This window comes from Fringilla coelebs (genome assembly GCF_963513975.1).
Source record: "Fringilla coelebs genome assembly, chromosome: 17".
NCBI lineage: Eukaryota > Metazoa > Chordata > Aves > Passeriformes > Fringillidae > Fringilla > Fringilla coelebs.
In genome coordinates this window covers 4,668,223-4,695,813 of record NC_140043.1, presented here as the reverse complement: position 1 = coordinate 4,695,813, position 27,591 = coordinate 4,668,223, and the positions used below count along the sequence as shown (strand labels likewise).

At 46.5% G+C, this 27,591-nt stretch overlaps 2 protein-coding genes across 7 annotated transcripts; one reads left to right on the top strand and one right to left on the bottom strand.

Annotated features, from left to right (window-relative positions):
* Nucleotides 1-4,691: 4,691 nt before the first annotated feature.
* Nucleotides 4,692-27,006, bottom strand: LOC311160362 (protein CUSTOS). 5 transcript variants are annotated; one of them, XR_014616578.1, is made up of 9 exons: nucleotides 26,802-26,943; nucleotides 26,383-26,430; nucleotides 26,032-26,131; nucleotides 25,357-25,430; nucleotides 24,969-25,059; nucleotides 23,832-24,582; nucleotides 11,857-12,029; nucleotides 5,363-6,333; nucleotides 4,692-4,765 (listed from the first exon to the last, which is right to left on the bottom strand). XR_014616578.1 is itself a non-coding variant. In XM_084217086.1 (6 exons), the coding sequence occupies exons 1-6, from the start codon at nucleotides 26,989-26,991 to the stop codon at nucleotides 24,234-24,236; spliced, it is 852 nt and encodes a 283-aa protein (XP_084073212.1). In that variant the 5' UTR covers nucleotides 26,992-27,006; the 3' UTR covers nucleotides 23,460-24,233. The 5 variants fall into 5 exon arrangements, 1 of the variants encoding a protein (XP_084073212.1); XR_014616580.1 differs by lacking the exon at nucleotides 4,692-4,765 and having other exon boundaries at nucleotides 4,991-5,885; nucleotides 6,083-6,333; XR_014616579.1 differs by lacking the exon at nucleotides 4,692-4,765 and having other exon boundaries at nucleotides 4,991-6,333.
* On the top strand, nucleotides 7,728-21,465 carry HNF1A (HNF1 homeobox A; the record flags this gene model as incomplete). 2 transcript variants are annotated; one of them, XM_084217085.1, is made up of 10 exons in its annotated part: nucleotides 7,728-8,289; nucleotides 14,894-15,093; nucleotides 15,204-15,390; nucleotides 15,692-15,930; nucleotides 16,706-16,863; nucleotides 18,265-18,466; nucleotides 19,750-19,941; nucleotides 20,208-20,329; nucleotides 20,623-20,764; nucleotides 21,338-21,465. In XM_084217085.1, the coding sequence occupies exons 1-10, from the start codon at nucleotides 7,955-7,957 to the stop codon at nucleotides 21,463-21,465; spliced, it is 1,905 nt and encodes a 634-aa protein (XP_084073211.1). In that variant the 5' UTR covers nucleotides 7,728-7,954. The 2 variants fall into 2 exon arrangements, with proteins under 2 accessions (XP_084073211.1, XP_084073210.1); XM_084217084.1 differs by having other exon boundaries at nucleotides 16,628-16,863.
* Nucleotides 27,007-27,591: the final 585 nt, after the last annotated feature.

The following is a 27,591-nucleotide window of genomic DNA, read 5'->3' as shown; positions in this document are numbered from 1 at the left end:
GCCGGCGGGGCGGCGGCGGCGGCGGCGACGGCGGCGCGGGGCGGGGGCGGGAGGCGGCGGCACCGGGCGGCCGGGCCAGGCCGCGCCGCGTGCCCGCGCTCGCGCACGGCGGGGGCGGAGCCGCGCCGAGGGGCGGGGCCCGAGCGGCGCGCGGGGTCACGTGCCCACAACACCTTCACGTGCCGCCGCCGCCGGCCGCGCGCAGGCGCTGTGGGGCGCGGGGAGGCGGCGGGCGGTGCTGGTTGTCGGGCCCGGCCGCGCCGCTGCTCGGGGTCGGCCCCCGGGCGGGCGAGTTCGCCGCGGGCACCCCGTGTGAGCCTCGCCGCTCGGGGGGCCGGGAGAGAGGGGACGGATGGAGCTTCCTCCGGCAGAAAAGCAGCGCCAGCTGCGGCTGGGTTTTGGGGCTGGGGGCTTCCGGCGAGCAGCCGCGGTTCCCGAGGGGAATCCCGAGCCGGCGCTTCCTTTCCCGCAGCGGGGCAGCTCCCCCGGCGTGCGAGCTGCCGGGCCGGGCGGGCGCTGCGGGCCGGGCGGTGACCCCGGGGCCGCTCCCCCTGCCCCGGCACGGCGCTGCCGCCCCATCCCGCAGCAGCCCCTGCCCGCCCCGGAGGTCGCTGTGGCGCGGGGAAGGCACCGTTCGGGTACAATAACTCCTGACTGCCCTGTTAATTCATCCCATGCACAGGTGTTCCTACAGAGTGCTGCATTTTTGAGTCTTTGAAACCAAGTAATATCAATAGGATTAAGTGCTCAAATGTTGGTTTGGGATTTTTTTTTTAGGGAAGGAAAATAGCATTCCAGATACTTTGACCAAAGAAAAATCATGTGCTTCATTTTACCACCAGCCTGATATTAAACCTGTGCGAGCCTCAGGCAGAGAAACTGCTGCGTTGATACTGGTCTGGTTTCTGCTGCCAGAATCCTCAGCCCTTCATCGTGTTCCTGCCAAATGCAGGACCAGTGTTTTTTGCTCACGTGAGTAATCCTCACCTCCTGGGAGTTCACTTGCAACAATTTTGTGCAAGTGGGGCTTTGCAGAGCTCGGATCAGTTGTTCCAGTCCAGCCGTGTATTCCTGCTCATTGTCCCTTTCAGTGTGGGAGGGAGAACAGCCAGTTTGAACATACAGCTAGGGGTGATGTAACTGCATCAAATATAAATAGAAGAACAAATGCCAGGGACTGCTAAAAATGGGTATTTGTTTTAAAAACAAGTACAAAGAAATTCTATGCCTCGATAGAATTTTGTTAAAATCTTCCAAAAAATAATGGGACATTGGGACATTTTCATTGCATCTACAGAGATGCCAGATGCCTCTGAAATTTGGAGCTCATTTTAGTTTGTTTCTGTTAGTAGATTGAATAAAATATTTTCATGTTGTCCATCTCATTTTTTCTCTCAAGTGGGAAAACCTTAGTTGGTGTGTGGTCATGACAGAGGATTAAAAGTAAGGAATGTCTCTGTTCATCTTAGTTGTGTCACCAGTTGCTGTGTAATCACTTCATCCCTGCTGGCTCGGCTCATCAGTCAATACAGAGGAAACTGCAAAGTGTTGCAGCCACCTGAAGTTTTGGGGAGCTGCAGCAGGAAGATGATGCACCTGCAATACAGGTTTACTTGGTTTTGGTGGAGGAGGGCCTGGGACTCCTGTGCTCCAGTTAAACAAGGCTTTTATTAAGATGCTGCTGGACTCTGAGGGTTTCTCCCCCTGTATCTTTATGCTTTCAAAACAAGTGATGTAGGTTGTGTCACTTCAGCATCCAAATCCTCAATGTTTTTCACAGCCCTTTGGCCTTGTGGACAGGAATGACCTTAGAGCTCCCAACATAATCAGCACTTTACCCACTTCCTAAATCTGCTGGAGAATCGGATTTGTCAGCTGTGAGGTGGAAACGCTCCAAGTGCCGTGCCTGACTGGGTCACAGATCCCTGCTGGGCTCAGCCTGGCAGCTGGGGGTGCTGCAAGGATCAGAGAGTGAGGAATGCTGAACTTCCATCCAGTTCAGGCTGGCCTAGCTGGAGAAGCTTCCTGCCCTGTTTGCTCTCTGCCCTCGGCTCGTGCAGTGCTGGTGCCCATCTTGGTAGATCGGTGAGCTTTGGGGGACAGGAGAGGAGAAGGGAGGAGTCGTGCTCAGGGCTGGAACAGAGGGGTCACAGCCCATCCTGTGAGTCTGGGGGGAGCTGGTGTTCCCACATACACATATCCCCTGTCTAAAAAACCAAAAATCTCAGGCTTTGGGTAAGATTTGCACAATGGATAAGCTCCTTGCTTTTGTTCTCCTCAGCACAGCAGAAAGACCTGCAGAAATGCTTAGATAATAAATAAATAATTTTGAATCCTCACTCTACTGTGGTGCAAACCTGAATGCCTGCAATGCCTGTTGGTGCTACCCTTTTCATTGATGATAACAGAGTAAATGTAAGAAGAAAAAAATAACTTCTCAGTCCTTTTAAATCAATGCAGGGAAAGATAAATCAGTCTTCAGCCTTGTCTTGGTACTAAAGAGCCTTTCCTAATTTTCTTTTTGCTGAGAAGAAGGATGTAAAACTGATATTGGTATCTATGAAACAATATCCCTGCTTTGTGTTCATATTGAAATAGCTTCCAGTTTCTCAGTCTTGCAAAATTTCCAGGACATTAATTTGGCACAAATGATTTATAGCTGATGAGCAATTAAAGTATAATTTCTTTCCAGCGTCTCAGGCTTTGTGACTAGACTATTAAATGATTTTGCAAGCTTGCTCTATCATTACAGGATAGCAGTGGGATGAATTCACAGGAGAAATTTATTCCTCCCTGCAGACCCAGCATCTACTCTCAGCTGCAAACTGGAGCACTGCTTGCATTCCTCAGATAATTTTCTCGGTGTATCTTTTGTACACTCTCTCTTTGGACCTACAAGAGAGCTTTAGTCTGAATTTCAGTGACAGTTTACTCTGACATTACAAAGTCCTCCCAAAGTACCTGTTCTGCCTGGAACCTTTGATGCAGACTGATGCTTTACTTAGACCTGTCAAGGTATTTCAGAACTAGCAGCAAACAAAACCATTTTAAAAATTATTTCTATATTTGGAAGGGCAGCTCCCAGAGGCAAACTTGGTAGAGAAAAATCAGATGAAAGTACTGGCTACAAAGAGTCCTCACCTCCAAGTTGTTTAAATGTCAGCAGATGACATTTAGCTAACCATGTCTTGATTCTGCTGTAATGGAGGTGGAAAGAACCAGAGGAGCCTCATGTAGACACTTCACCCTTCAGGAAAGGACATGACAGGTAGAGTTGTCAACCTTGCTTTGTTCAGGAAGGAACAAATAGCATGGACAGGAGTAGAAAAGGAAGGAAAAAACCAAAAATCAAGAGATCCACTTCTGACCGTACAGCTGGGAGCTAAACTAGGCTATTTGCTTGTAAGATCCTTGAGGGATTCCCCTTCACAAACCTAATTACAACGTGCAGTGACCATGTGTGACACGATTCTCTTCACTACCACCTAGTGGGAAACTCCTTCATGACCCAACTCCAGAGCTGCTCCTGACTCCACCCTCACCCTCAGCCTGGTGGTAGAAACAGGGAATAAGTGGGGGGAGAAAATGAAGATGACTGGGAAGGAGGGCACGGTCCTGTTTCCACATCCAGGCAGAGCAATGTGTAGAGAAAGTTTGTGATTTAAACCAATTTACCCCATGGATTTACCACAACTCCAAGCTCTGCATCCAGCCCAGCCCACTGATGAAAAAACCCAGCTTCCTTCTCAGTAAAATCACATTTTCCAATTATAATCACATATTTACACCAAAGACTACTACATTAGAACCTAAATGGGTATATATTGGAATCATTAAAACATGTACTCAAGCAAGTCCTTCCCCACTGAGATACTTGGGGTTTGCACAAATAGCTGAAATCCAACCCTGGGAAAACAAAGTATAAATGACAATTATCTCAGATTTTTCACACTCCTGTGTGCCTTTTGGGACTAAGCTCCCAAAGCACAAATAATAATCAGTTTTGGTACTCATGTAGTTTTTTTCCCCCCAATAACAGAAATAAGGGTGAAAATTATCATAATGGCTCTCACATTTCAAGGAGGGGATTATGTTAATGTCATTCAGGCCAGTAAAGCATTTATCAGTCGCAGCAGGAAGAACAGTAAAATGGTAAAGAATTATTAAAAGAACCATTTCTCTGTGTTTCATTTGCCAATGGCAATTTTACCACCCTATTCAGGGAATTACATGGGCTCCCTCTAGTAGCACTTTTATCATAAATATATGTAGGCTTTTTTTCCTTCTCTGTATGCTCCTTAAATCCACATTGTACCAGTAAATTACTGTGTTTTTCATCATGTACACTTCATAATAGATATAATTCAGTACATTAAAACATCAGAGGTAAAAATGGTGTTGATACAGGAGTTTGGGAGTCTATTCTGCCTTCCATGAGGTTCACAGGACTCTGCTGTCCCTTACTGTGGGTTTGCCCTTATTTAATGCAATAAGCAGAATACAGACCAGTACAAGTAAAATCAGAATAATGTTCCTATTGTGTACCCATTCATACTTTCATGCAGTGTTTTCAGTGTTAAGTAATTCACTCACTTTATTAGATACAGGGGAGAAGAGATTCCTTTGGAACAGTTAATACAAAACCAAATACTGCAAACATGGGAAAAGCAAGCAGGTGTCTCTTGGTGTCTTCAAACTTTAAGTTTCCTCTGTTACAATGATCAAGATCATATTAATCAGAGTGACTTGAGAATCAAGTGGTGGCCTGGGAAATGGTTACAATTAAGGAAATCAACATAGAGTAAGCACTGGTAATAGATAAAAATGGATATAGGAAACACAAGTTCCCTTATTTCAAATATTCATCCTCAAGGCACAATCCCTGAGTACAATTCAGCTACAGGAGAACATTGCCTGATTATGGCACTCTGAAACTGAGCTCTTCCTCCAATAAAACTATAATCTAGTTTCTACCCTTGACCTCTGCTATTCTCTCATCACCTCAAAACTGCACTTGTAATAAAATCTGAGCAATATGACATTGCAATCCTTAGTGCCAGGCTATAAAATAGGGATGCTGGCTAATTCACAACAGGAATCTTTCAGTCTGATCACTAGGCATTTCTAACATTTAAGAAACACTGAAAAGCTCACTGATTTTCCTGCAATGAGGCTCTGAAATACTTAGTGGGGCTGAGCTATTCACTGGCACAGCCTGGCAGGCTCCAATGAATGGAAAGATGAAAGTGGGTAAGTTCATTTGGTTTTTTGCTAATTGTCCAGGCTCCTATAGTTTAAAATGGACAATTCCAATAGACCAAGGGAAAAATTCCTTCAGGATAAAGTGATAGAGAATATTTACCTCCTCCTCAGTATTTGAAATGTTTCCTTGTTCAGCTAAGCATTCTCCACATGGCATCCACTTGTAGCATTCAGGGAGGTCCTATCATACAAACAGATGTGCATTTCTGGTTTTATAGACTTCAAAGTTCACTGGTCTCAAAAAAAAAGCTTCTACAGCTGGAGGTCCTCGAGGCAAGCAGAAGCAGCAGCATCAGGACTTCTGGGTGCATAAGGAATCCTTGAAACCACATAATATAGACATAACTTGTTGCTATGCTTTCTTCTCTTTACAGCTTCCATTGACAAATATTGCTATTCTTTGTTTAAACTTCCCCATCCCCCCTCAAACATTCACTAGGTTTATACACCAACAGAATATAGACAATCTTTTTAATAAGAACAGTGGTAATATTTTTCACCTTGGTGTATGTAAAAGAGATCACCATGCCAAAGAGAGGCAAAAATAAGTAACACAGAATGACAGCATCTCCTCTGTCACATATTGCAAGAGCGCCGCAATCTGCTGTGTCTGTTTGAAAATCCTGGAATTATAAGGACATATCATGCAGAAACTGTATGTTATGGTTGGATACTGTAATTACAATTGAAAATTACTGTTATCAGCCACTAATGTTGTCATGTCTACCTGAGGGGAGGGAATAAAGGAAAACTGTAATAACAAATAAAATGCATGGAAATTGTATCAACACACTGGCAGTACAATGCCAAAAATGCTCACCATTCTTTAAATACTCTTGTGATGGGTGCAAAACCAGCACAACTCTTTATTAAGAGTATGATCCCAAAAACATCTTTAGAAGCTGATGTTGTCTTTACATTAATGTTCACATGAACAATTCTTCAAATAAATGTTTTTACATGGACTCAGGATTCTCATTCGTTTTTAGCCACACAAAGTCGTCAGAATCCATTAGAGCTTTGTTAACGCCCTGCAGGGAGGGGAGGTGGTGCTCTGGGCACTGACCAGATCTGAAATAAAAGGCAAGAGTTAACACAGTCCCACCGGTGCCTGGAGGGAGGAGGGTCCCTCTGCAAGAACTCTGTCCTCAGCTGCTGACTCAGGAGCCTGGAGAGCTTGGCCAGTGGTGCCCAGGAGGGAAAACAGGAGCCAAGGTCCTCTGCAGCATTGTCTTGGGACACTGCCCAGTCTGGGGACAGCCCTACCAGGCTCTGTTTAGCTCAGGCTGATGGGAGTGTATAGACACAGGCAGCTGCCCCTGGCAAGCTTCCATTGAGACAACAGCTTTACATCCTCCCAGGAGTCACTCGTGTGAGACACTCGTGCATCGAGCCCCCATGTGCACATCAAGTTACTCCCTAATTTAGCCACTCAAAGTAGATAGATTCATTCATAACATTTCAGACCAGAAAAAAGAATTTAGTCAAAAAGATTCCTGGAGTATTGTTTTAAGCAATTCCAGCCAAGCCAGGGATCATGTTTTAGGAAATCACCCAACAGGTGGGAGCAGAACCTCAGAGCAGGGCTGGTATCAGGAAGGGATGGAGGCAGATGGTAAAGGGGAACCACAAGCTTGCCCAGAGCACTCATCAGAAGCAGCAGGGCAGTGATGATAGAGCAGGGGTTTGAGCATGACCCAGCACCCAGGGCTACCCTTTATCAAATACGTGAATCACAAGCTCAGAGGGGCAAGCCCTGCCATCCCCCAGATTATGTGGGAACACTGCTCCTGCTCAGAGCTGAGCGATAAACACGGCAAGGTAAAATGGAGGTACTACTGGTATTTGCACATCGAGATACCCAGTAGCCAAAGCCAGAAATGAAAAAGTCACTTAAGTCATGATGCTCTGCCAGAGAAATCAGCTGGAGCTTCAGAACACCCTGTGAGGTTTGGGAAGGTTCACATAAAGCCAGTGGTCGCCTGCCCCTCTGCCTGGGGTTGCACAAAGACCAGTGCAGCTGCCAGCGTGGCTTTCTCCCAGCCCAAAGCCTTTGGCAGGGCCTGACACTGGCTGTACTTCGCCACTGCCAGAGCTCTAAGCAGGTTCTGTGATATTCCAACAGCAGCACCTTGTCCTGAGCCATGGACAGCCCAGCACAGCTCCTCCTTTGGGGTACTCCACCTCCTTCCTTCTCCAAAACTAATGGGGCCAGAAGTAAGCTGTGCTTCTCCATCCCCATCTTCCTAGTGTTCTTTCCATACTCACTTTTCCATGCTGCAGATTTTTAATCCCTTCATTTTCTTCTCCTTCTCTCTCCTGCTTCCCTCCCTTTCCCCCTCCCCCTGCTTTCTCTCCCTCTGCACTTTGTGAACTGCTGCGGCAGTGCTGAAGTCCAAAGTTCAGTAACTTGCTAAAGCACACAGATAAATATGAACCTTGGAGAATTTACATTTGCTCCAATGTAAACAGATAGCCAAGGGTCCCTTTATCAGCACTGGCTCAGGACAGTCGTGGGGGGTCTGAAGTGGCTCAATTTTGTATTTTGTTTTTTTTGGGGGGTGCGAAGGCGGGAGGCTGTGCTGTGCCCACTCTGCTGACAGTCGGGCGCGTTACCTCAGCACCATGGTGTAGGGAAGCTGGAAGCAGGATAACCCGAAATTCCAACCCAAGGGACACCAGGCTGAAGACCATGGTCTCCAAGCTGACTCATCTCCAAGTGGAGCTGCTGGAAGCGCTGCTGGAGTCGGGGCTGACCAAGGAGACCTTGATCAAGGCTCTGAGCGAAGCGGAACCCTACGGGCTGCAGAGCGAGAGCCAGCGCGCTATCAATGCCCTCCAGAGTGAGAAAGGGGAGCCCTGCCCCGACATCCCCAACCTCCCCAACGGAATGGGGGAGTCCAGGGCATCAGAAGATGAAACCTCAGATGACGGAGAGGAATTTACCCCTCCAATAATGAAGGAGCTGGAAAACTTGAGCCCTGAGGAGGCTGCTCACCAGAAGGCTGTGGTGGAAAGACTATTACAGTAAGGACAGATTTACTGCTCCTCTTTGCTGCTTCCTTGCACTCTCCCTCTAAATCTCTTTTTCTTTCCCCTTCTCCTCAGTATCCCTAGCATTCACAGTTGATCTAGCTGCACAGAGACAGTCTTCATCCATGCCAGGACTAGCAGCCCCCAAATGCTCTATAAATGCTCAGATTTTCCTGTTATCTTACTTAAAATGCATTAAAGAAGCTATGGAGCCTGATTACATATTTGACATGCTTATAGCATCAGGCTTCAGAATAGTCCAAGGCCTGTACAGCTCTCATCTCTTTGACTGAATGTTAGGGTTTAGGATTTAAATTTTTAATACAGTTCACAATTTCAGTCATCAGGAACTAAAAAAAACCACAACCTGGTCACTCTGAGCTGGTGCTGTATTTGTATGAATGATACAGTGAAGTTGTAACATTTCCCTGCTGTATTTAAAGAGAATTATATTTTTAATTTCACTGGGGTTTGCTATAGATTATTGGCCACAGCCAAATCAAGAGACCTTGTCCTTGTTGTTCTTCTGAGTGTGAAGTCCCCTGACTTTGGTGGGGATTTTTCTTGTAAAAAGCACACACCAAATACATGCAGAGGTTAAACCTGGACAGAACTCTCTGCTTCTACCATCCACTGTCTGTCACAGTTACAAAGTACATACACAGCAACAGTGTCTGGGTTTGCTGCCACACAAATTTGCCTTTGCATACAAGCATTTTTGAGAACAAAAGACAGGGGAAGTTCCCTGAATCAATAAGCCTCTCAACAGACTCAGAGAAGCATTCACTCAGTTTCCCATTTGGTATTCTTGCTGGGATACAATGCCCATGGGAGACCCAAGAGGTTTGTCCAAGCAAGGATCAGGCCCATCCTACCATCCATCACAACAGCTTCCTGACTGTTTTAGGGCTGTTTTGAAATGACAAGCTGATAGAAGACACAGGTGCAGCAACATCCTGCACCTAAAATCTTCATTAAAAATCCAGCTAGGGAATTTCTCAGGCTTTCTGATCACCCTCTTTCACGTGCAAAGGAAACGACTGAAAATATAATAGCAGAAGCAAACATCAAATCCCACCACAAAAGGCCAGAGCTAAGAAAAGAGCAGGACAAGAGTTAGCATTCACTGTAAATCCTTAAAAGAAAGCTCCCTGGCAGATTGGGAGTTGATGATTCTGCAGAACACAAGAGAGGAAAATTCACTGGATCAGCTCTTACCTGTGTGGGAAAACATTCCCATTAATTTTGTCTTCTCCCTGGACCAGTATGTCTCATTTCTTCTGTACTTCCAGCTCTTCCCCATCTTTAAGTTTTCTCTACTTCCTTTACATCTTCCAGATTCTTTTTGCCTATTTCCCTTCTCTCCTCACTATTGTTTCTGCTGCTATTCCTCCCATTTTGTTGTCTCCTTGGCTGATTCTCTCCCTGCCTCCCACTCTTTTTCTTCCCCTCATCCTTGTCTCCTTCTCATCCTCCTGAGTCTGCGTGCAGGTCTTGGGGCAGTTTGAGCCCAGTGGCACCGGGCGGGCCCTGGCTAGTTACTAATTATCCAATGGCTTTATTATTTCTCTTTTGTCTTATAAATTTATAGATGAAAATACCCTGATAAGCTCTTTGATCATTAACTTTTGATGGTTTGTCAAGTATCTCTCCAGAAAGGAAGCCATGGAAGTTGAGGAAGACCTCCCTGGCTTTGTCCCTTTTTCTCTAATGAGTGGGTGAAGCAGGACTGAAGTGACATCTGCTGTGGTCTAAGAACAGGGTGGAGGCAATTCCTTCCTGTCACCCTCACTTCAGCACCATTTCTGGCTTCTGATCCTCCCTGCCTTTCTAGGATCTTGCTGCCAGTCTTCCCTGTGCTTACCAGCCTCACCACAAGTCTTACCTCTCTCCCAAAGCTGTGACATTAACACTCTCTGACAGTCAGTCTGCTGAGCAGCATTTCCATTTCACAAATGGAAACTGAGGTACAGACAAATTCTAGGATCTACCTGAACCCCTGAGACAGCAGAGAGGAGACTGGGCAAGGACAGGGATCTCCTAAGCCTCACACTGGCTCTTAATTACAAAGGCTTTACTCTGAAACATCAGAGATCTCTGTCATCCATGTCCCCCACCATAGGATACAGCAATTCACTTCTGCTGTTGATGACAATATAAGGGCACCAGAAGCCTCAGTTTCAGAAAAAGATTACAAGTGGAGGTCTATAATAGATCAAAATGAATCAAGTTAAAATGAAAAGAGTAGGAAGCCTGTATTGACATGTTTCACATTTCTCATCAAATCAACAGTGTCTAAAAACCTGTTCAAAGCATCTGAACCAGTAGCAGGGGTTGATAATACCTATGAAGTTCTTACCTACTAATAAACTTTTTTTGGTTTTAAGATCAAAGCTTTCTATTAATAGATGCCTTAAAGTAATGTCCTTAAAATAGTACTATTAGTATTGTAAAGCAGGGCAGAACAGTCTATGGTAGAAATTACTTCCAGCAATAGACAAAAGAAAGGCAGGCAAGAATCCCCATGCCCAGGGATTCCCAGCAAAAGGTCAATGCTTGCAAAGCTATTTCACCATCTACACAAGGGTTTCAAATGCAGAAACCAGATAGAGGAACTCTCCCTTTAGACAGAAGCCTCTTTGGGCATTATTAACAATTCCTGGTCTGCAGAACAAATTTTAACAGAGAGATTGACTTGTGGGCAGCTATTGCTGATACAGGAGAGTCTTTGTGCTAACTGCAGCCACTGCTTATAAAGCCATTGTTTTATAAAGTAGAATCAGGGAAAGTGTCCATTATTAGGCTTTCCAGGAGCTGGAAAGAGAAAAAAATTGACAGCACCAAGAGACCAACTATGTTTTCACAAGACCACTGAGGCTGAAACCAGTTTGAAAAACTCTGGTCAAAGCTGAGTAGGACAGAGAAGATACACCCACAGGACTGGGTGCACCCATGGGTGTTGATTAGATTTTGTCCCTACAGAGAAAACATGCTAAAAGCAGTTCAGATAAAGGTTTCTCTAGTGGGGAATTAACACAATTTCATTTTGTCCTTTCATATGTCTCACTGATCTCCTGTAGATTTACAGTTTGAATAAAAACATTCTTTCCATATCAATCCACACACAAAACAAATTGCATCTCTGATAAGAAATAAATGACTCAGTAGAGAGGTAGAGCTGTGAGGAGAAACTCCCAGAATATAAAGCAAGAAGGAGGCTACCTTGGGGGAAGGGATTATACTACTGCAGGTAAAGCAAATGAAGAGAGGTATAGTGACAATCCACCTGTAGGGCTGAAATTCCACTATGAAAGAGAGAAATTGAGATAAGCAACAGATTTCCCCTGGAGGCAGGGATAAAAGCATGCTTTCCAGGAGGAAAAAAGAAAACAAAGATATATAATGACAAAGGTCCAGTCTTTCCCCCTGCTTAGAACGGCTCTAGTTGGGGAATCTGGAGATGGAGCTGCCACACCCCTTTCATTTCCACATATAAACCAAGATGAGGCAAACCAGGCCAAGTTCAACAGAAAGGAACCCTGCCAGCATGGATGGTCTTACCTTCCCTCTGCCCAGCCTGCCTCCAGGCTGGGCACTGAGTTGAGGAGCAGCTCCAGAGGAAAGGGCCGGGGGATGGTCCTGAGCACTTCACAGCTCTGAACCTCTGCTTGAGCAGGGTCTGGTCCAAAGCAGCAATTCAGAACCCACCTCAGGGAAATGAAGGCTTCTCCCACCTGAGAATCAGAACAGGAAAGAAAGGAAGAGAGAGTGAATGAGGAAGAGGAGAAGAAAGAAAAGAACAAAGGAAAAATAAAAAGTCAGGAAGAGTGAAGGAGGGAGAAGGTCCCCTGAATGTTACATCTCCAGCTCTCTGGAATGGGTTTTCTTTAATGCTAACAACTTGATATTTACTTTCCATTTAAATTTGAGATGTTGCTATAAATTATCAACCAGCCTCTTGTTCCCTTTGAGTTTATAACTAACTACCTGGGTTACTTATTGTTCAGGTAACAAAAGGGAGGTGAAAACGCCCTTAAAAAGTGACCTCAGAACTAAGAAAATGGGAAGCTGACATGGAGAGAGGACCCTGGCCCCTGTGGTGGGGATGAGCCATGGAGAAGGGCTATGCTCTCATGGCAATAAGCAACTGAGAGCAGGAGAACAAGACTTCAGAAGAAGGAAGTAAAAGCTACCTGTGTGAGATCAACTAGGAGAGAAATTACACCCTGGAGAATGAGACCTTGGGGAGACAGTTTGCATCTGAGGAGAAAGGAAAATTAAAAAGCAGAAAACAGTCTTGGAGATAGGGAAGGAGAGCTTGAGCAAGGCAAACTTAGTGCAGTTCTGACTCACTGAAACAATTGAGATTTGGCTGTAACAACAAGCAGGAGAACTCAGTTTAGAGTGAAATCCTCCCCTCTGACAGTCAAAGATATTCTTATAGCCAGTGAAAGAGAAGAGGTTTCAACTTCTGACATCTTAGCCTGTGATGGAGGCTCTGCAGGTGGAACTGTGTATCTGAGCAAGGGTTCAGCTGGCCAGACTGTCATCACTTGGACTGTGGTGTAGCCTTGGGCCTGAAGTACTTGCTGCTTTGCTTTTGCAGACTGGCCTTTGACTATGAACACAGTAGCCAGGAATTCGTACAGCTGTCCTAGGAAATCACACTGTGCTAAGATTCCCTGCACTATTTTGCATCACAAAGCTCCCTGCTGAGTCAAAAGAAGACAAAACCTACAAGCCTTTAACCACTGTGAGGAGACTCACAGAACCTACTGGTTTATTCCTGCCACAAAATGAGGATCTCAACAGGGGAGGACAAAACTGACTCGACTGGGGTGCAGAAAGGAACTAACACATAACAGAGGCTTCCATCAGTGGCAACACAGTCTTTCCTCTTCCCATCTGAGCCAGAACTCAAATCAAAGAGACCAGCTTCCCAGTCAGAGCCTTTTCTCTTCTATACAGGGACTTGGACAATGAACACAGGGTGCAGGTGCTGGCCAGACTATCACAAGTAGAAAAGCAGGAGACTGGTTTAGGCAGCAGGAGGAAAACAAACAAACAAACACAACCATGAGGAAAGAAAAACTTTCTTAAATTCAGCTCAATTTGAAGTTTTTAGAGACAAAGATAGTTAAGGGAAGATGCTAAAAATCAGAAGCCTCTATGGCAATAGCTCCAACGTAAAAGAGAAACAAATGTTCTATTTTAAGCCGGTTTTCAAAAAGCTATAACTGACACCATTTGTGTCACACTTTAACTGCTGTGGAGCTTGCTCCTTGGACTAGGCAGCCCCTGGGAGAGGGGCTGCAGGGGAACAGAGATAAGGGTGTTTGTACTGAGAGAACAGGTGTGGACTTTGTCCTCCTTATCACCGTGCAGCCTCTGGCAACCTCCTGAGTCAACAAAGCCAGGAACAGCACAGTTGTTGCTCAGACATGTGTGCTCTTGTGACAGTTTCTGCACCATCCCAGGCACCTCGTTTCCTCCCCACTGCTCCTTTGATGCTGGTGTTGAATATGACACCAGTGTCTTCCTACAGCACTGCAAACCATTTCCTCCAGACATTTCACACAGAAGGCACAGAAGGATGCTCCTGTCCAAAGTGAGCTATTCTGCAGAGGTGCTCTGGCACTGCTTGGATTTAGACTGATGGATTTCACATCTTTATTTCTACTGTGACTTTCAGCTGGGGTGATATCAATACACATAAAGTCACAGTCATGTTTTCTTTATTTTCCTCAAGAACCTTAACAGATATTCTAACTGGATATCATAAAACCCAGAGGATCACATCAATTATAAAATCTCACACTGCTCCTGAAATTTTGTGAGCAGGTCTCAAATAGTTCTATTCCCTCAGCTGTTACCCAAAGGAGGGCAGCAATAGGAGGAATTAGTGGTTTCCCTGTAGTTCTATATTGCTTTTAGAAGCTCTGAGTAGATCTAGGTGTGAACCAATGTGTTTGAGTAACACGTAGCAGATGTGTAGGAACATAATTCTGGATGATTTGTCATATATATATGCATACAGAGCTGTCATGTCACAGTATAATGACAGCCTGTTTCCACTGGCTGAATCATTGCAAGGCAACCCAACCTGGACCAGAATCAGGGCATGAGTCAAGTTCAGTCTAGTATCACAATCAATCTGTCTTGGCAAACTCAGTACATCTGCCCCATCTGCTTTAATGAGAGGGGAATAGAGAAGAAAAGTAATGTAGGGAAAGGGAAGAGAGAGGTTGCCTCTGTGTATTGGGAAATTCCCCTGGGAAGCAGAGTCTCTCCTAAGGGCAGACCTAAGCATGTACAGACAGCACTCCAAAGGAAGCCACTGCTACATCTTTTGCACTTTACCTCCAATGTCAAGCAGTTTTACCCTGCATACAGAGTCAAAACTGAGCAAGGTAGCACTCTGGGGAACAGCTCTCTGTCTCTCCCCTGCAGAAAATGAGCACTCTGGCCTCACCAAACGTGATGTTGAGGACTGACAAGCGCCCCTCAGGAGCTACTGCTGCACTTCCTTGGAATCCAGGTCTGCTGGGAGGAGGTGTTTGATCTCTCTTCCCTGAGAAATGTTTTCTGTTCCTTCCAGAGAGGATCCCTGGCGAGTAGCAAAGATGGTGAAGTCTTACCTCCAGCAGCACAACATCCCTCAGCGTGAGGTGGTGGACACCACAGGACTGAACCAATCCCACCTCTCACAACACCTCAACAAGGGCACTCCCATGAAGACCCAAAAACGGGCAGCCCTGTACACCTGGTATGTCCGGAAGCAGCGAGAGGTGGCCCAGCGTAAGTACGGCAGCAACTGCTCTCCTGTCTCAGCGTCATAAAGGCTTCTGCCTGTCCTTACTCCTTGTTGTTTTCAAGGAAAAAATTCCCTTGCCCCTTTGTGCTTGCAGAATTCACACATGCTGGCCAGGGTATCCTGACAGATGAGCCCATGGGAGATGACCTGCCCACCAAGAAGGGAAGGAGAAATCGCTTTAAGTGGGGTCCTGCCTCACAACAGATCCTGTTCCAAGCCTATGAGAGGCAGAAAAACCCCAGCAAAGAAGAGAGGGAGGCACTGGTGGAAGAGTGCAACAGGTAAGGGTGGCTGTGTGTCTTTGAGAAAGAGGGGCACAGCAGGGTCCCTCTGCATTTTTGGTGTTTGCTGGTGCCACTGGGAGGCAGGGCAAAGGTACAGCATTCAGTGGCACCTCTGACACCAGCTATGCTTGAATTAAATGCACAACTGATCATTCCTTGTCCAGAGCACGAGGAATGCCTCAGGTCTTGCAGGAGCCTTCCACACAGCGTACCAGACCACAGCCACTTCGGGGCTGTGCACTTTGTGTCTCTGAATAAGCCCAGCTCAGCAAGGCTCTTCTTGTGCTTTTCCCAACAGGGCAGAGTGTATTCAGAGAGGTGTTTCCCCATCTCAGGCCCAGGGACTGGGCTCAAACCTGGTGACAGAGGTCAGAGTTTACAACTGGTTTGCCAATCGCAGGAAGGAGGAGGCTTTCCGGCACAAGCTGGCCATGGACACCTTCAGCGGCCCGCAGCCCACCTCGGGCCCGCCTCTCACTCCGCACAGCTCCTCCTCCCTCCAGCCGCCGCCTGCTCTCTCACCCAGCAAAGTTCACGGTAAGAAACAAGCAGAGGGAGACCTGGAAGAGATCTGAACCTCCCCAACTCAGTCACCCAAACTGTCACCCAAGTTCAGCCCTTTAGGAAATTAATCTACAGACAGAAAAAGCAGATTTGCTACAGGGGAAGAGCAAAGGTGACACAGAGACCATGTTTCTGGGTGAGGAGAGTGGCTAGAATGTAAAGAGGAAAAAATTCAGTAACAAAACCCACAGCCAAAGCTTCTCAATTACTGTGAGGCCTCCCAGCTAGCAGGCATCAACCCCAAACTTTGTGTTGCAGGAGTCATCACTGCCTATCAGAAATCAATTCATGCCCTTTCAGCCATGTGTGCCCCTTACACCTTTCAGTGCCAGCCATCAGACTGTGACAGAGGATTTAGCCATGAGGAAAGAGTCATCCTCCACCCAGAAAGAGCACAGCTTTTTCAGCTTCACGGGCCAGAGCTGGGGGTTGCTCTGGGAAGAGAGGATCTCACAGAGACTCCTCTACAGCCACATCCAGAGGGGTGGTTTCCTGCTCCCTGCAGGAAGATGGTTTCCTGCTCCGTCGCACTCACAGCCAGCCAGTGTTTGAGGAAGCAGCTACACCAAATTACAGGGGGAAGTCAGGGCAGGGTGTGAGTGCCTGTTCTTCTGGTTCCCCTACTGACCATCAAGTACCTGCCCAAATATCTGGTGCCAAGTGCCTGCAGAGAAACTAAATTTAGTGCCTGCCTTGGTTTCTCAGTTTCTCACTTGTGACAATCAGTTTCCCTTCTGTTGTGATGCAGGAGTGAGGTACAACCAGCAGCCAGCCAGTGAGGCAGAGTCCTCCAGCAGCAACCACCACGGGAACAGCTCCATGGTGACCACGCAAACCATCCTGCATCAGGTCTCTCCCCCTGGACTGGAGCCCAGCCAGAACCTGCTGAGCACAGACACCAAGCTGGTGAGTGAGGGATACTCCTGTTCTGCTGACTGGGACATGTCAGGCCATCTGCCTGTGGATATAATATTAATTATTCACAGGTATTTTTTGTAGGATGTTCTTACACCCACCTTCATATGTTACATAGTCATATGTAATATATTGTTACATAATCTGTTATGTAACAATATGCTATATTAGAGTCACTCTGCACTGACCATGTAAGACCAATATGTGCCCTCTAGACTGTGGTGAGGGCAGGTATTAGAGCATGAAAGCAAGAAGACATTTCCTTATGAGGAATTAAAACAGTCTGTTCTGGAAACACAGCACTCAAGGTACGACAAGATTTCCTTCTTCCCAGGAAACCCTACTCTCTCCTCCTTCCCACAGAGAGATTCTCATCTCATCTCTAACTCTTATTTGGACTCTATCCATCCCAAGAGTTGATCAGACCAGTGGGATTACCAGAACACAGACCCATACTTACATCTAGCTCACCTGTAAAAATGAAGCCAAACAGCCTGGATGCAGACATGTACTGGATAATTAGATTGCCTCCTCAAAGCCAATTTCCCTCTGAGATCTGACCAGACCTTTTCCCACATCATTAACAAAGAAGCATCAGAACTACATGACTGATCATTCTCAGTCTGCACATGTTCCCTTGTTCTCAGAGAAACAGTCAGCAGAAGTTTGCATTAGCACAGGCTGGCTGGAGGCTATGTTAAGGTTGCTAAAAATAAGTATGATTTAAATCTCATCAGTCACTCACTTTGCTGGCTTTCTGGTCTCTTGCTGAAGAAAATAAGTCTTTCACGAGGTCCTGAAAATCTTCTGTGTTTGTGTTCTAAAACTGATATCAAGGTGGTTTGTCCCACTGTTTAACCTCTTGGTGCTTATTCTTACTAAAGACTCCTTACAGCTTTTTGTCTGAGGGGAGAGAAAAGAAGTATAATATAAGGCATTTAACTTTCTCTATCAGCCAAATCACTAGAATGCTTTTTTGCTCTTCCACAATACTATGACTACAGGTCCCTAAAGGAAAGAGGAACTCCTGGGTTCTGTGCTGAATTCTCCTACTAGAATTACCATGTGAAGTTACCCGAGCCTCTTAATTTCTCTGAGCTTCACCTTCTGCCCTCAGCTATGAAACAGAAGATGATTTCTCCCTATAGAGAATGCAGTGGGCTTAATCTCATTCTTACAATTTCTTAAATGTGAAAGAACTAAACCAGCAGGGATTTACTCAGTATGTCAACAGCTGACTTGTGGTAGTTAATGATGAGCACACAGAACTGCAGACAAGGGTATGTGAAACACTTCCAGTTAGCAGGGGGAAGAGCCCGAAGAAAGGTGTTTGTCACAGCTCTGGGACCCGCCTGCTGCAGGTGGCACGTTCAGGGTTCTCCTTCCCCACAGGTATCGGCTCCTGGAGGAACTCTCCCTCCTGTCAGCACCCTGACTGCCCTGCACAGCCTGGAGCAAAGCCCACACACTCTGAGCCAGCAGACCCAGAACCTGATCATGGCATCCCTGCCGGGGGTCATGGCCATCGGGGCGGGCGAGACGCCGTCCCTGGCGCCCGCCTTCACCAACACAGGAGCCTCCACGCTGGTGATCGGTGAGTAGAGGCTGCAGGGCTCTGCTTCCTGCACAGCAGCAGCTGCCTCTCCTTGTCACAATTACCTGCCCCATTTCAAAGCCTTAGCACTAAGCTGGCAGTGATACAAACCTGAGGAAATTGTCACCAAAGATCAGCAGCGCTGTTGGCGAGTAACAGTGGATTAAAGACAGATGTTCCTCGTTCATGGTAGAATTAAGTTAAAACACAAAACCCACGTTTTGAGAGTAAGGGACTTTTACAATCTATTCCTATGCCAATGTTTTGGTTTGCTGCTCTTCATCTTTCCAAATATAAATATAATACTTCCTTAAAATGATGAAAATTAAAGCATGTTCATAGTGCTTGAAAGACAAAACATCCTGTTCCACTTCCTGCAAAGAGCAGCATATGCCTTTGGAATCCACAGCAGTAATTACTATTTTTTTTTTTATTTTTCACTTTGACAGCTTTTCTGGACTTTTATGAGATTTCTTTTCATTCCAAGACTAGTCTACTGCCAAAGTGCATCTCATTAGAGGAAAGGAAAATAAAGTATATACTCTTCTCTTACACTGTCTTCCAAGGAAGAAAGAGGCCTTGTTTTGTTCCATGGTGACAGCTGTGAACTAATTTCCATTTCTTCCCAAGATTATTATATGGATTTGAAGTCTGTGCAAACAAAAAAAAGCCCAAACCAAACCAAAAAAAAAAAAAAAATAATCCAAACCAAACCAAACCAAAACAAACTGGAGTGCTGGAGAGACCTGCTGATTTACAGGGTCTGGACAGTTGTGGGAAATGGGCAGTAATGTGTGAAACCTTCTACCTGTCTCACTCATTCAAACTCCTTAATTTGGCAGCCCTAGCAAAAAGAGTTGAAACTCCATTCCACGTGGCTGGACAGCTACAGCCTAGTTGTCTGTGTTGCCAACAGTTTCATAAAACAAAAAGAGTAAATTAACTGGGCACTGAGGTGATGCTCTGAATTTATTTTTGAGCAAGGCCTCTCTGGTGATCACTGAACTGGAAAAGAAACTATACTGGTACACAGGAACGTAGACAGGAACAAACACTGGAAACCAGAGGTGGGTTTATGCTATTTTTGGATATTTCCACTTTGCTCTCACAGGCATGAAATCTATCCTTAATCACAGACAACCAAGGGAACACCTGAAAAGGAGGATCTAAAACCCCCCTGCAGTGACAGGCTGCCCCAATGGCTGTCTCAGATGCCCCTATTGCAGAGCAGCCCCACTCCTCCTGCAGTGTGGACACCACTGGCATCAGTCCTTGTTTTCCAGGCCTGGCCTCAACCCAGCCCCAGAGTGTTCCTGTAATAAACAGCATGGGGAGCAGCCTCACTACCCTGCAGCCTGTTCAGTTCTCCCAGCAACTGCACCCATCCTACCAGCAGCCCCTCATGCAGCAAGTCCAGAGCCACATCAACCAGAGCCCCTTCATGGCCACCATGGCTCAGATACAGAACCCTCACGGTAAGAACATGAATTCATTTGCTTAAGTAAACAAAAATAAAGACACTGCTCCTTGAGTGCATTTGCTGGGTCCTTGGGCTTACAGCACTCTGTTTTCCTCCTCTGTTATTGTTGCTCTAATTATAAAATAATTTTTTTTATTGCATTTATCTCCCTGTCCCTCCACTCCCAGCATTTTGGAGACAGACAGCAGGTCCCACTGCATGAGGGGAACAACTCAGCCAAAGCTCCAGCACCCACATGATGTTGTTTTCTTTCATGTACAGCTCTTTATGGCCCCAAATCTGAAGTGACTCAATACACACATGCAGGCCTCTTACCACAAACCATGGTGATAACAGACACAGCCAATCTCAGCGCCCTGACCAACCTGACACCAACTAAACAGGTAACAGCCTTTCTTTAGCCTTTGTTCCCCCTCCTGAGAGCTGCACCAGCCTGCAGGCAGCTCCTTGCATGTCAAAGAGCTTTTGGGTGTGTCTATGCCATCCCAGCAGAAGCATCTTTCTCATCTCCTGGCCCTGCTGGGGCCAGCTGCAGTACTGGAGGCACTACAGCAAGTTCTTCACTGCATCATCCACGAGGATTTCACCTCCCCAGAAACTGCACCTGCTCAATGCTTCTCTCACAGCTGTTAGAAGGGATGTAGAAGCCAAGCACTATTAACTCTCTTTTCTCCAGGCATTCACACCTGACTCAGAGACCCACACCGAGTCTGGGATGCACACACCAGTGTCACAGGCACCAACAATCCATCTACAGAACCAAGACACAACAATCCAGCACCTTCAGCCAGGACCACGCCTCACCTCGAGCCCTGCTGGTAAGAGCATCAGCCACTATTGTGGCTCTTAAGCCATGTATTGCCTAGTTTTTCTTGCCAACACTGTAAAATCCAGTTAGAAAATGGTAATTGGGGCTCTCAATTCCCTAAATTGGCTCTGCCAGTGTCCTGAGGGGTTTGAAAAGTCAATACAAGGAAAAGATTCAGAGCAGAGTCTGTGTAAGGCCAGAATCTGGCCCCTTCAGAAAGGCAAATACCTTAAAAGTATCAACAAAAATCAGTGCAAATGAGTACCCAGTCCTGTGGGCAGTTTTCAGGGCTGAGAAGCCCAAGACTCCCTCATGAAGACTCCAACTGGGTCTTCCCAGTTCTAAGAGGAGAACTAGGACATCAGCTAGAATTCTTAGAACTGAACTCTCTGGAGGTTGCTGCCCTCAATGTTCTCAGGCTGGCTGTGGACCCAAGCCAGGTATTTAGCAGCACACAAAACACACAGACAAAAGCAGTTATGCCCCTAAGCCAGGAGGGCACAGCCATGCTGGAAATGGGGTGTACATGCAATAAGGGCACTGATGAGAATCTGCAATTGACTTCTGCCTGTACCTTTGGCAGTGTCCTCCAGCAGCCTGGTGCTGTACCAAAGCTCTGACTCCACCAACAGCCACAGCCAGCTGCTGCCATCCACTCACAACGTCATTGAGACCTTCATCTCCACACAGATGGCATCTTCCACCCAGTAACCACCACCAGTAGCTCCTGAGTGACTGCCACAACCAACCTGCCAGGTGCAACTCCAGCCGTGTCTGCCACCACAGCCTCACACAAACCCCTACTCAGCTGCCTCCAAGAGAGAAAAAGTCTCAGGCTCAAGACAGAAAATATGGAAAGATGATGCTGGCACTGCTGAAATCCACTGCCACCCCCCCACAAAAAACCTCCAGCAAACTTTAACCCTAGCAGCCAGCTCAGAATGGCCAGACATCCTTTTGTGGCTGCCCAAGAAGGAATCCCAACAGTGTCAGGACGTGGATGGGACTTGAATTCACTCAGCTTTCATCAAGCTGGGCCTGTATGAACCTGTCAGCACCAGACTAAGTCATGTGGGAAAGAGCAAGGCTGAGCTGCCAAAGAAGGGACACCACCTTTAAACACTCTGTTCCTTTGCTGCAAGGAAGCACAAACAGGAACTATAAGAAATAACAGAACAGTGGAAGTTCCTGACTTTGCAATGAGAATAACCAAGAAACAGATTTGGGAATGGCTTGGCACAAACCTGTCAGTATGGGACCACTGACAAGCTACAAATCCTTAATTAACTACCAAAATACCAAACATTCTCAGTTAAAAATGACCTGCTCTAAAATCATGCTACCCTAGTGGAAATGGCTTGGTTGTTTTTGATATAGCTCTGCTTTGTTTTAAATGCAGAAATTAAAGTTTAACAGCTGCAAGGAGATTCCAGCTCTCAGCATTAACCCTGTGGATTCTCACCTCACCTGCTGAATGATTTGCAGGATGGCATTCCCCACTGGTCCCTGACACTGCCCAGCACCTGGGAGGTTCCCATGCTCCACACAGAGTAGAGGTTCCTTCAGTTTTCTCTATAAACACCCAGCCTGGATTCATTTTACAGAACATGGCTCATTCTCAGCTTCCATGTAGGCTTGATTTGTAGTTCTTGGTATGCAAATAACTGCCAGGGGTCTAAGAGTCTTGCTTGCACTAAGTGAAGAGTTTTAGTCCCAAGGATCTACTTATGTAATTCCTCTTCTACTTATTCCTCTCTATTTACTCTAAACATCCACATCACTGATACATCATTAGCCAGACATGAAAACAGCCCCAGCTAACAGGTTTTTGTCTGTGACTGAATCCGAGCTACTCTTTTAACTGTGAAATGGGTGAAAAACCTTGAGACTGGAAGGGAGAACTGAAAAAGCCCAAGAGTGAACTCTTCAGTTATCATATCTGGGAATTTCAAAATTGCAGATGTCTGTGAAAAGCTTCATTGGTAAGAGCTTCCTCTAGATACCATCAACAATTTCAGTAATGAGATTCTCTGAGGAATTTTATCCTAGAATTGTTTCCTAATTTCCCATGTACACCAGTTGCAAATATATCTAATTTCCAGTTAGAATAAAAATAAACCCAAAACAAAGCAAAAGGAAATGTTTAGGCCACCATGCATCTGAAAGCCCAGGTTTAAAGCTCAGTACACTGAAGTTTTAACTGCACATAAGACAAGTAACTTCTGCTGGCACATTCTGTTAGATTATAAGCCAAGTTTCTACTTAGCTTTTCTATTTTTGGATGCCAGCTGTGTTTTCTTGACTAAAAACCAGCAAGAATCTTACAAAGATTTCCCATGCTCAAAGAGATACACTTCACTCTTCTGGTTTCTCTAATCTGGCTTTCTGAACTTCTGAATTGGCCATTAAGTTGGATTTCCCCAAACCCAGGAATTTTAATAACATAAGCATTTATCAGTAACAGTTAATCTCCTGAAAGACTGGGAGGTGAAGAATAAACAGACAAAGAGTGAAAACTACCGAAACTCACAGTATTTCAGGGAGACAAAAGTCGTTAACCAGCCCAAACAAGGACTGAAAGGTGGTTTTAAATTATGCTTAAGTCCTTCCTGTAGCAATTTCATAGCATTGATCACCCAGCAACTAAAAAGCCATCCTGAGCCACCTCTGTCTCTGCTGGGGACAATCTGAATACAGCAAGAAAGCCACTGTTGTACAAAACCTATTCCAAATTAAGTAGGTCCAAGAGTGTAGTAAAATTTAATAACAACAGATGCCATAAAAAAAACTATACATGAAAAAAAATTTTCAACAGAGACAAGTGGAACAGCAGGATGCATTTACACCAACCCCGAAATCAGCTCACCACACACTGCTTATGTGCAGGGGCCCTGGAGAGGTGCAGATTGCAGAGGGATTAGTAACATAGCAGGTTTCAAAAACAGATTGTTATGATGTTTGCAGGGAAAAAATAAGGGGCCCTGATTTCTGACAGGATGCTTTTGATAAATGAGTCTCCCACAGGCTGGAGCTATTCTTAGTCTACAAGGAGGCAAAGAGAAAAAGCAGTTGATCACCTGTTGCCATGTAAACCAAATTCAATTCATCATACAATTTCTCCAGAAGGGTTTCAGATGTGAAGGAACAGACCAGGAGGAATGCAGCCATGATCACATCCCTCTGCCATGCAAGTCTGGCACAGTATTTAATCCTTTTATATTGGGCCTGCATAAGCAGCAGCACAGTCAACTGCTGTGTGAGGAGAACAATGTTCCCTTCCTCGGGGACGCCAGGAGCACAGGAAGTCCCTTAATTAGTCTCTCAGGCCACTGAGCTTTTAGAACAGATGCTTTGGCAATTAATTTTCCCTCATCTGCAGCAACTCTTGTTGTTAGGTTTTCTTTCAGTTTCCTTCACCCATCACAACCACCTGCTCTTTGCAGAGCAAAATCATCATTCTTTTTTCTTCTTCTTCTTTTTCATTCTTTTTTCTTCTTCTTCTTTTTCTTTTTCACAGCTCCTGGCAGCACAGAGTTGTCTCTGTGATTGCTGTTCTGTCTCTCCTGCTGGCCATTTGCAGACACCAGCCGAGGCAAATCTTTGCAGATCCGGTCACACTCTGCTGGGTCTATTATTTCCTCATGATTATTATTCTCTCTCCTAATTTTCTTCTTCTTCTTTTTTTTCTGGTTGGGCTCCACATAGCCCTGACTCTGATCCTGGCTGGAGCCCTGGGACAATGCAGTAAAAGCACTTTGCTTCAGAATATCTGCAGCTGACACGGCAGCCTCCTGGCACCTTTGCCACTCTTGGTCACTGTCTGTGTCACTGGAAAGGTAACAAGAGGGAAGGAAGTTGTGGTGCACTTCTGCCTTGAATTCACCCAAAACTTGGACAGCAGAGTAATCTGAGATGAGAACACACAATAAGCACCCAATGGCTCTGGGGCTCCCACACCAACAGTTTGCATTTAAGCAGTCTGAAGGCCAGTGTGTTCTTCACACACACTAGGAGGGGAAACAAAATCTCCCACAAACATTTCTCATTCCCCAGCACTAAAGAAGAAAAAAAATTCTGGTCTAGTCAAATATAGGAGTCATAAAAATATAATTCTCAAGCTTTTCAGCTTCCTATTCCTTTGTGGGAGTCCCAGCTGCCTCTGAAATGTGGGATGCAAGAGCAGCTGAGGAGCAGAGCAGCTGCCAGCACCTCACCTGGAGCTAACTGGCCTCCTCCTCCTCGCTGCAGGGCAAGGCTCGGGCGTCCCACAGTCGCCAGGGACAGAGGAAGAGAAGAGGCGAAAACCTGAAGTGTGCAAAGGGGGGTTTTAGACACAATATAAAACAGAGGTGGAAGCAATCAACTGCTGTTTCCCTGGAAGGCTCAGCACTGTTTCTGTATTTCCATAGTGCTTGACAGCATTTATTTGGGAGGACCTGGGGCACAGAGGTCAGAGCTGCAGAGTAACAGCCCTCACAGACACCACCAGAAATTCTTTCAGTGCAAATGTTTATGAGTCACTTGGAAGTACAGCTGGTGATGGACAGGATCCCTCCCACCTGTCAGGCACAAACAGCCACAATGGCTGAGACTGGAACTCACCATCATCTTCAGAGTCAGACTGTGCCACTGCAGCCTGTGATGGTCCTGATGAGTCCTTCAAGACAGTGATGAAACTAAACAGAAAACCCCAGTCAGATCTCAGACAGGTTTGTGCAAACTGAGCTACAGTTGGGTATTTCTGGGAGACAAGACTAGGGGGAGATGTTGCATAGATCCTTTTGTGTTAGTGAGGCTGCCTCAGCTCCCTATTTCCAGAGCAGACCAGGCCTTCTCTCCTCAGCAGTGCAAGCCACAAGAACAGTTTAAAACCAGCATTTCTAAAGCCAGCTCTGAACAGCAGGAATTCTCCAGGGCCATACTTGCACAATAGACAGAGTGGCAGCCCAGTACCAGGCATTCTGCCAGCACAGCCCTGAATCAGGTACTGGTGTAGGTTGTCAGAACAAACCAAAGATTCTCCTGCCAGCCTTTACATGATGAAAGCCTCTTTTCTCCCCACAAGATGTTCACCACAGAGGCAAATGGAGACAAGCAGTGCTGCACAGAGAGTTTTGACCAGATGGGCACAGCACAACAGCAAGGTTAGATAACAGAATATTGGATGCTTGTATTTAGTACAGGCATGAAGGAGACAAGATGTTGAATTTCCTGGGTTTAGCACAGAAACACATCAGTGTAACTGACCCACAGAACACAGGTTTCAAGCTTGCATACCTGTCTAGCATGGTTCCCAGTTTCTTTGCAACGTGTGCTCTGAACTCTGGAGTTGTCTGGAGCTCATTGTCACCCTCCTGGTGGCCAATTGCCTCACGCCCGTTTGAAATAAGAACAAGGATTATCTCTTTCGAGCCCATAACATCTGGCCCTCTCACCCAAACCCTTAAAAACATATTATTCTGTTCAGATTTAAGCATCATTTCAGATTATGGTTGGACTAATTCCCCAGACAGAAACTTTCCCTTTCAGTATGAAGTATCACAAGCTACAAAGTAGAAGCAGCATAAATATTACACATTAATTTTTTTTCAGGGAAACATTAAGTCTGAAACCAGAAGCAAAAATACCTCAGACTTGGCTGATCTTTAGGCTGCAACCGATCCTTTCTAAAGCCCCCTGAAAAGAAAGTAGCAAAGGCTCATTTAGAGACCTGCGGCCAGGAGCTCTCTAACCCCCACATGTTAGAGCATAAAGAATAATGCCTGCAAGACAGCCCTGCGGGGGAGAACAGTTATGAGGGGAAAGGGGAACTTCCCTCGGGCCAGGGCCGCAAGGAGGGGGCTCTGGGCCCGGCTGGAGGCCGGACATGGCCTCGGGAGGGCCGGGCAGAGCCCCCTTCACTTCTGACCCCGGCACCGCGGCACAGAGGAATCCCCGCGGGTCAGCAGGAGCTGCGGAGGGGCCGGACCGGAGCGGCGGGAGGGGGAAGAGAGAGGAAGGCACGCCGCAGCGGGGGAGCAGAGCCCAGGCTGTCCGCCGCCTCTCACCGCTGCGCGGCTCCGCCCGCGCCGCAGCCAGCGCGGTGCAGTCCCAGGCAGCCTCCCGGAACCGCGCGGCCGCTTCCCCGCCGCTGTCCGAGTCCGAGCCGGTGTCACTGTCCGGGCCCGAGCGGCCCCTGGGCGCCGCCATCTTGCAAGCGCGGGACACGCTGGGCGCTGTGGTCCGGCCGCGGCGCATGCCGGGAGCTGTAGTCCGGCCGCATAGCACGTCGGGAGCTGTAGTCCGACACGGCTCCCATAACGGAATTTCACAAACTCATCCTTGTTCTAATCAGCTTCTGGAGGATACGGTTCGTGCCCTTGGGGCCCTGGTAACCTTCTAATCAGTTACTACACTGACATGAAAATTTTTGCTGGATGTAGAAGCTGTGCCCAACCCTGCTGCTTTGGTGACAAGCTGAAAAGGAGAGCTGCTTTGTTGGAGATTTTCACCGCTCTGCAGGTAGGACTGCTTTGTGTGTTCCTCATGCCATCAGCACTGTCACGTTACGTGCTACATTTTCATCTCAACTTGAAATTTTCTGGTATGATACAACAACATGTTTGGTGATTCCAGGTGGGCTTCTGGAGAACCATTTTGCTGTGGGTTTTCCCAAGCCTACGTGCTGCTGAAAGCAGCAGGGAGACTCCGTATAAATGATTTTATCCTCCTGGACACTTCCTGGCTTGCACCTTCCAACCTTCCCACCAGAGCTGTGCACGCTCAGGCTGCCTGGCAGCGGACAGGCCACTGACAGTATCCTTGGGCTCTTTCTTGGCACTAGCTTCCCTTTGTTTC

Bases quoted from the DNA above. Each gene is read 5' to 3' on its own strand.
- LOC311160362 (XM_084217086.1), bottom strand. From the start codon at position 26,991: ATGCGCCGCGGCCGGACCACAGCGCCCAGCGTGTCCCGCGCTTGCAAG. The intron at 25,431-26,031 runs GTATGCAAGCTT...TTTTCTGTTTAG, and splicing joins CTGGGAACCATGCTAGACAG to TTTCATCACTGTCTTGAAGG. The intron at 25,060-25,356 runs GTGAGTTCCAGT...TGCACACTTCAG, and splicing joins GTCTGACTCTGAAGATGATG to GTTTTCGCCTCTTCTCTTCC.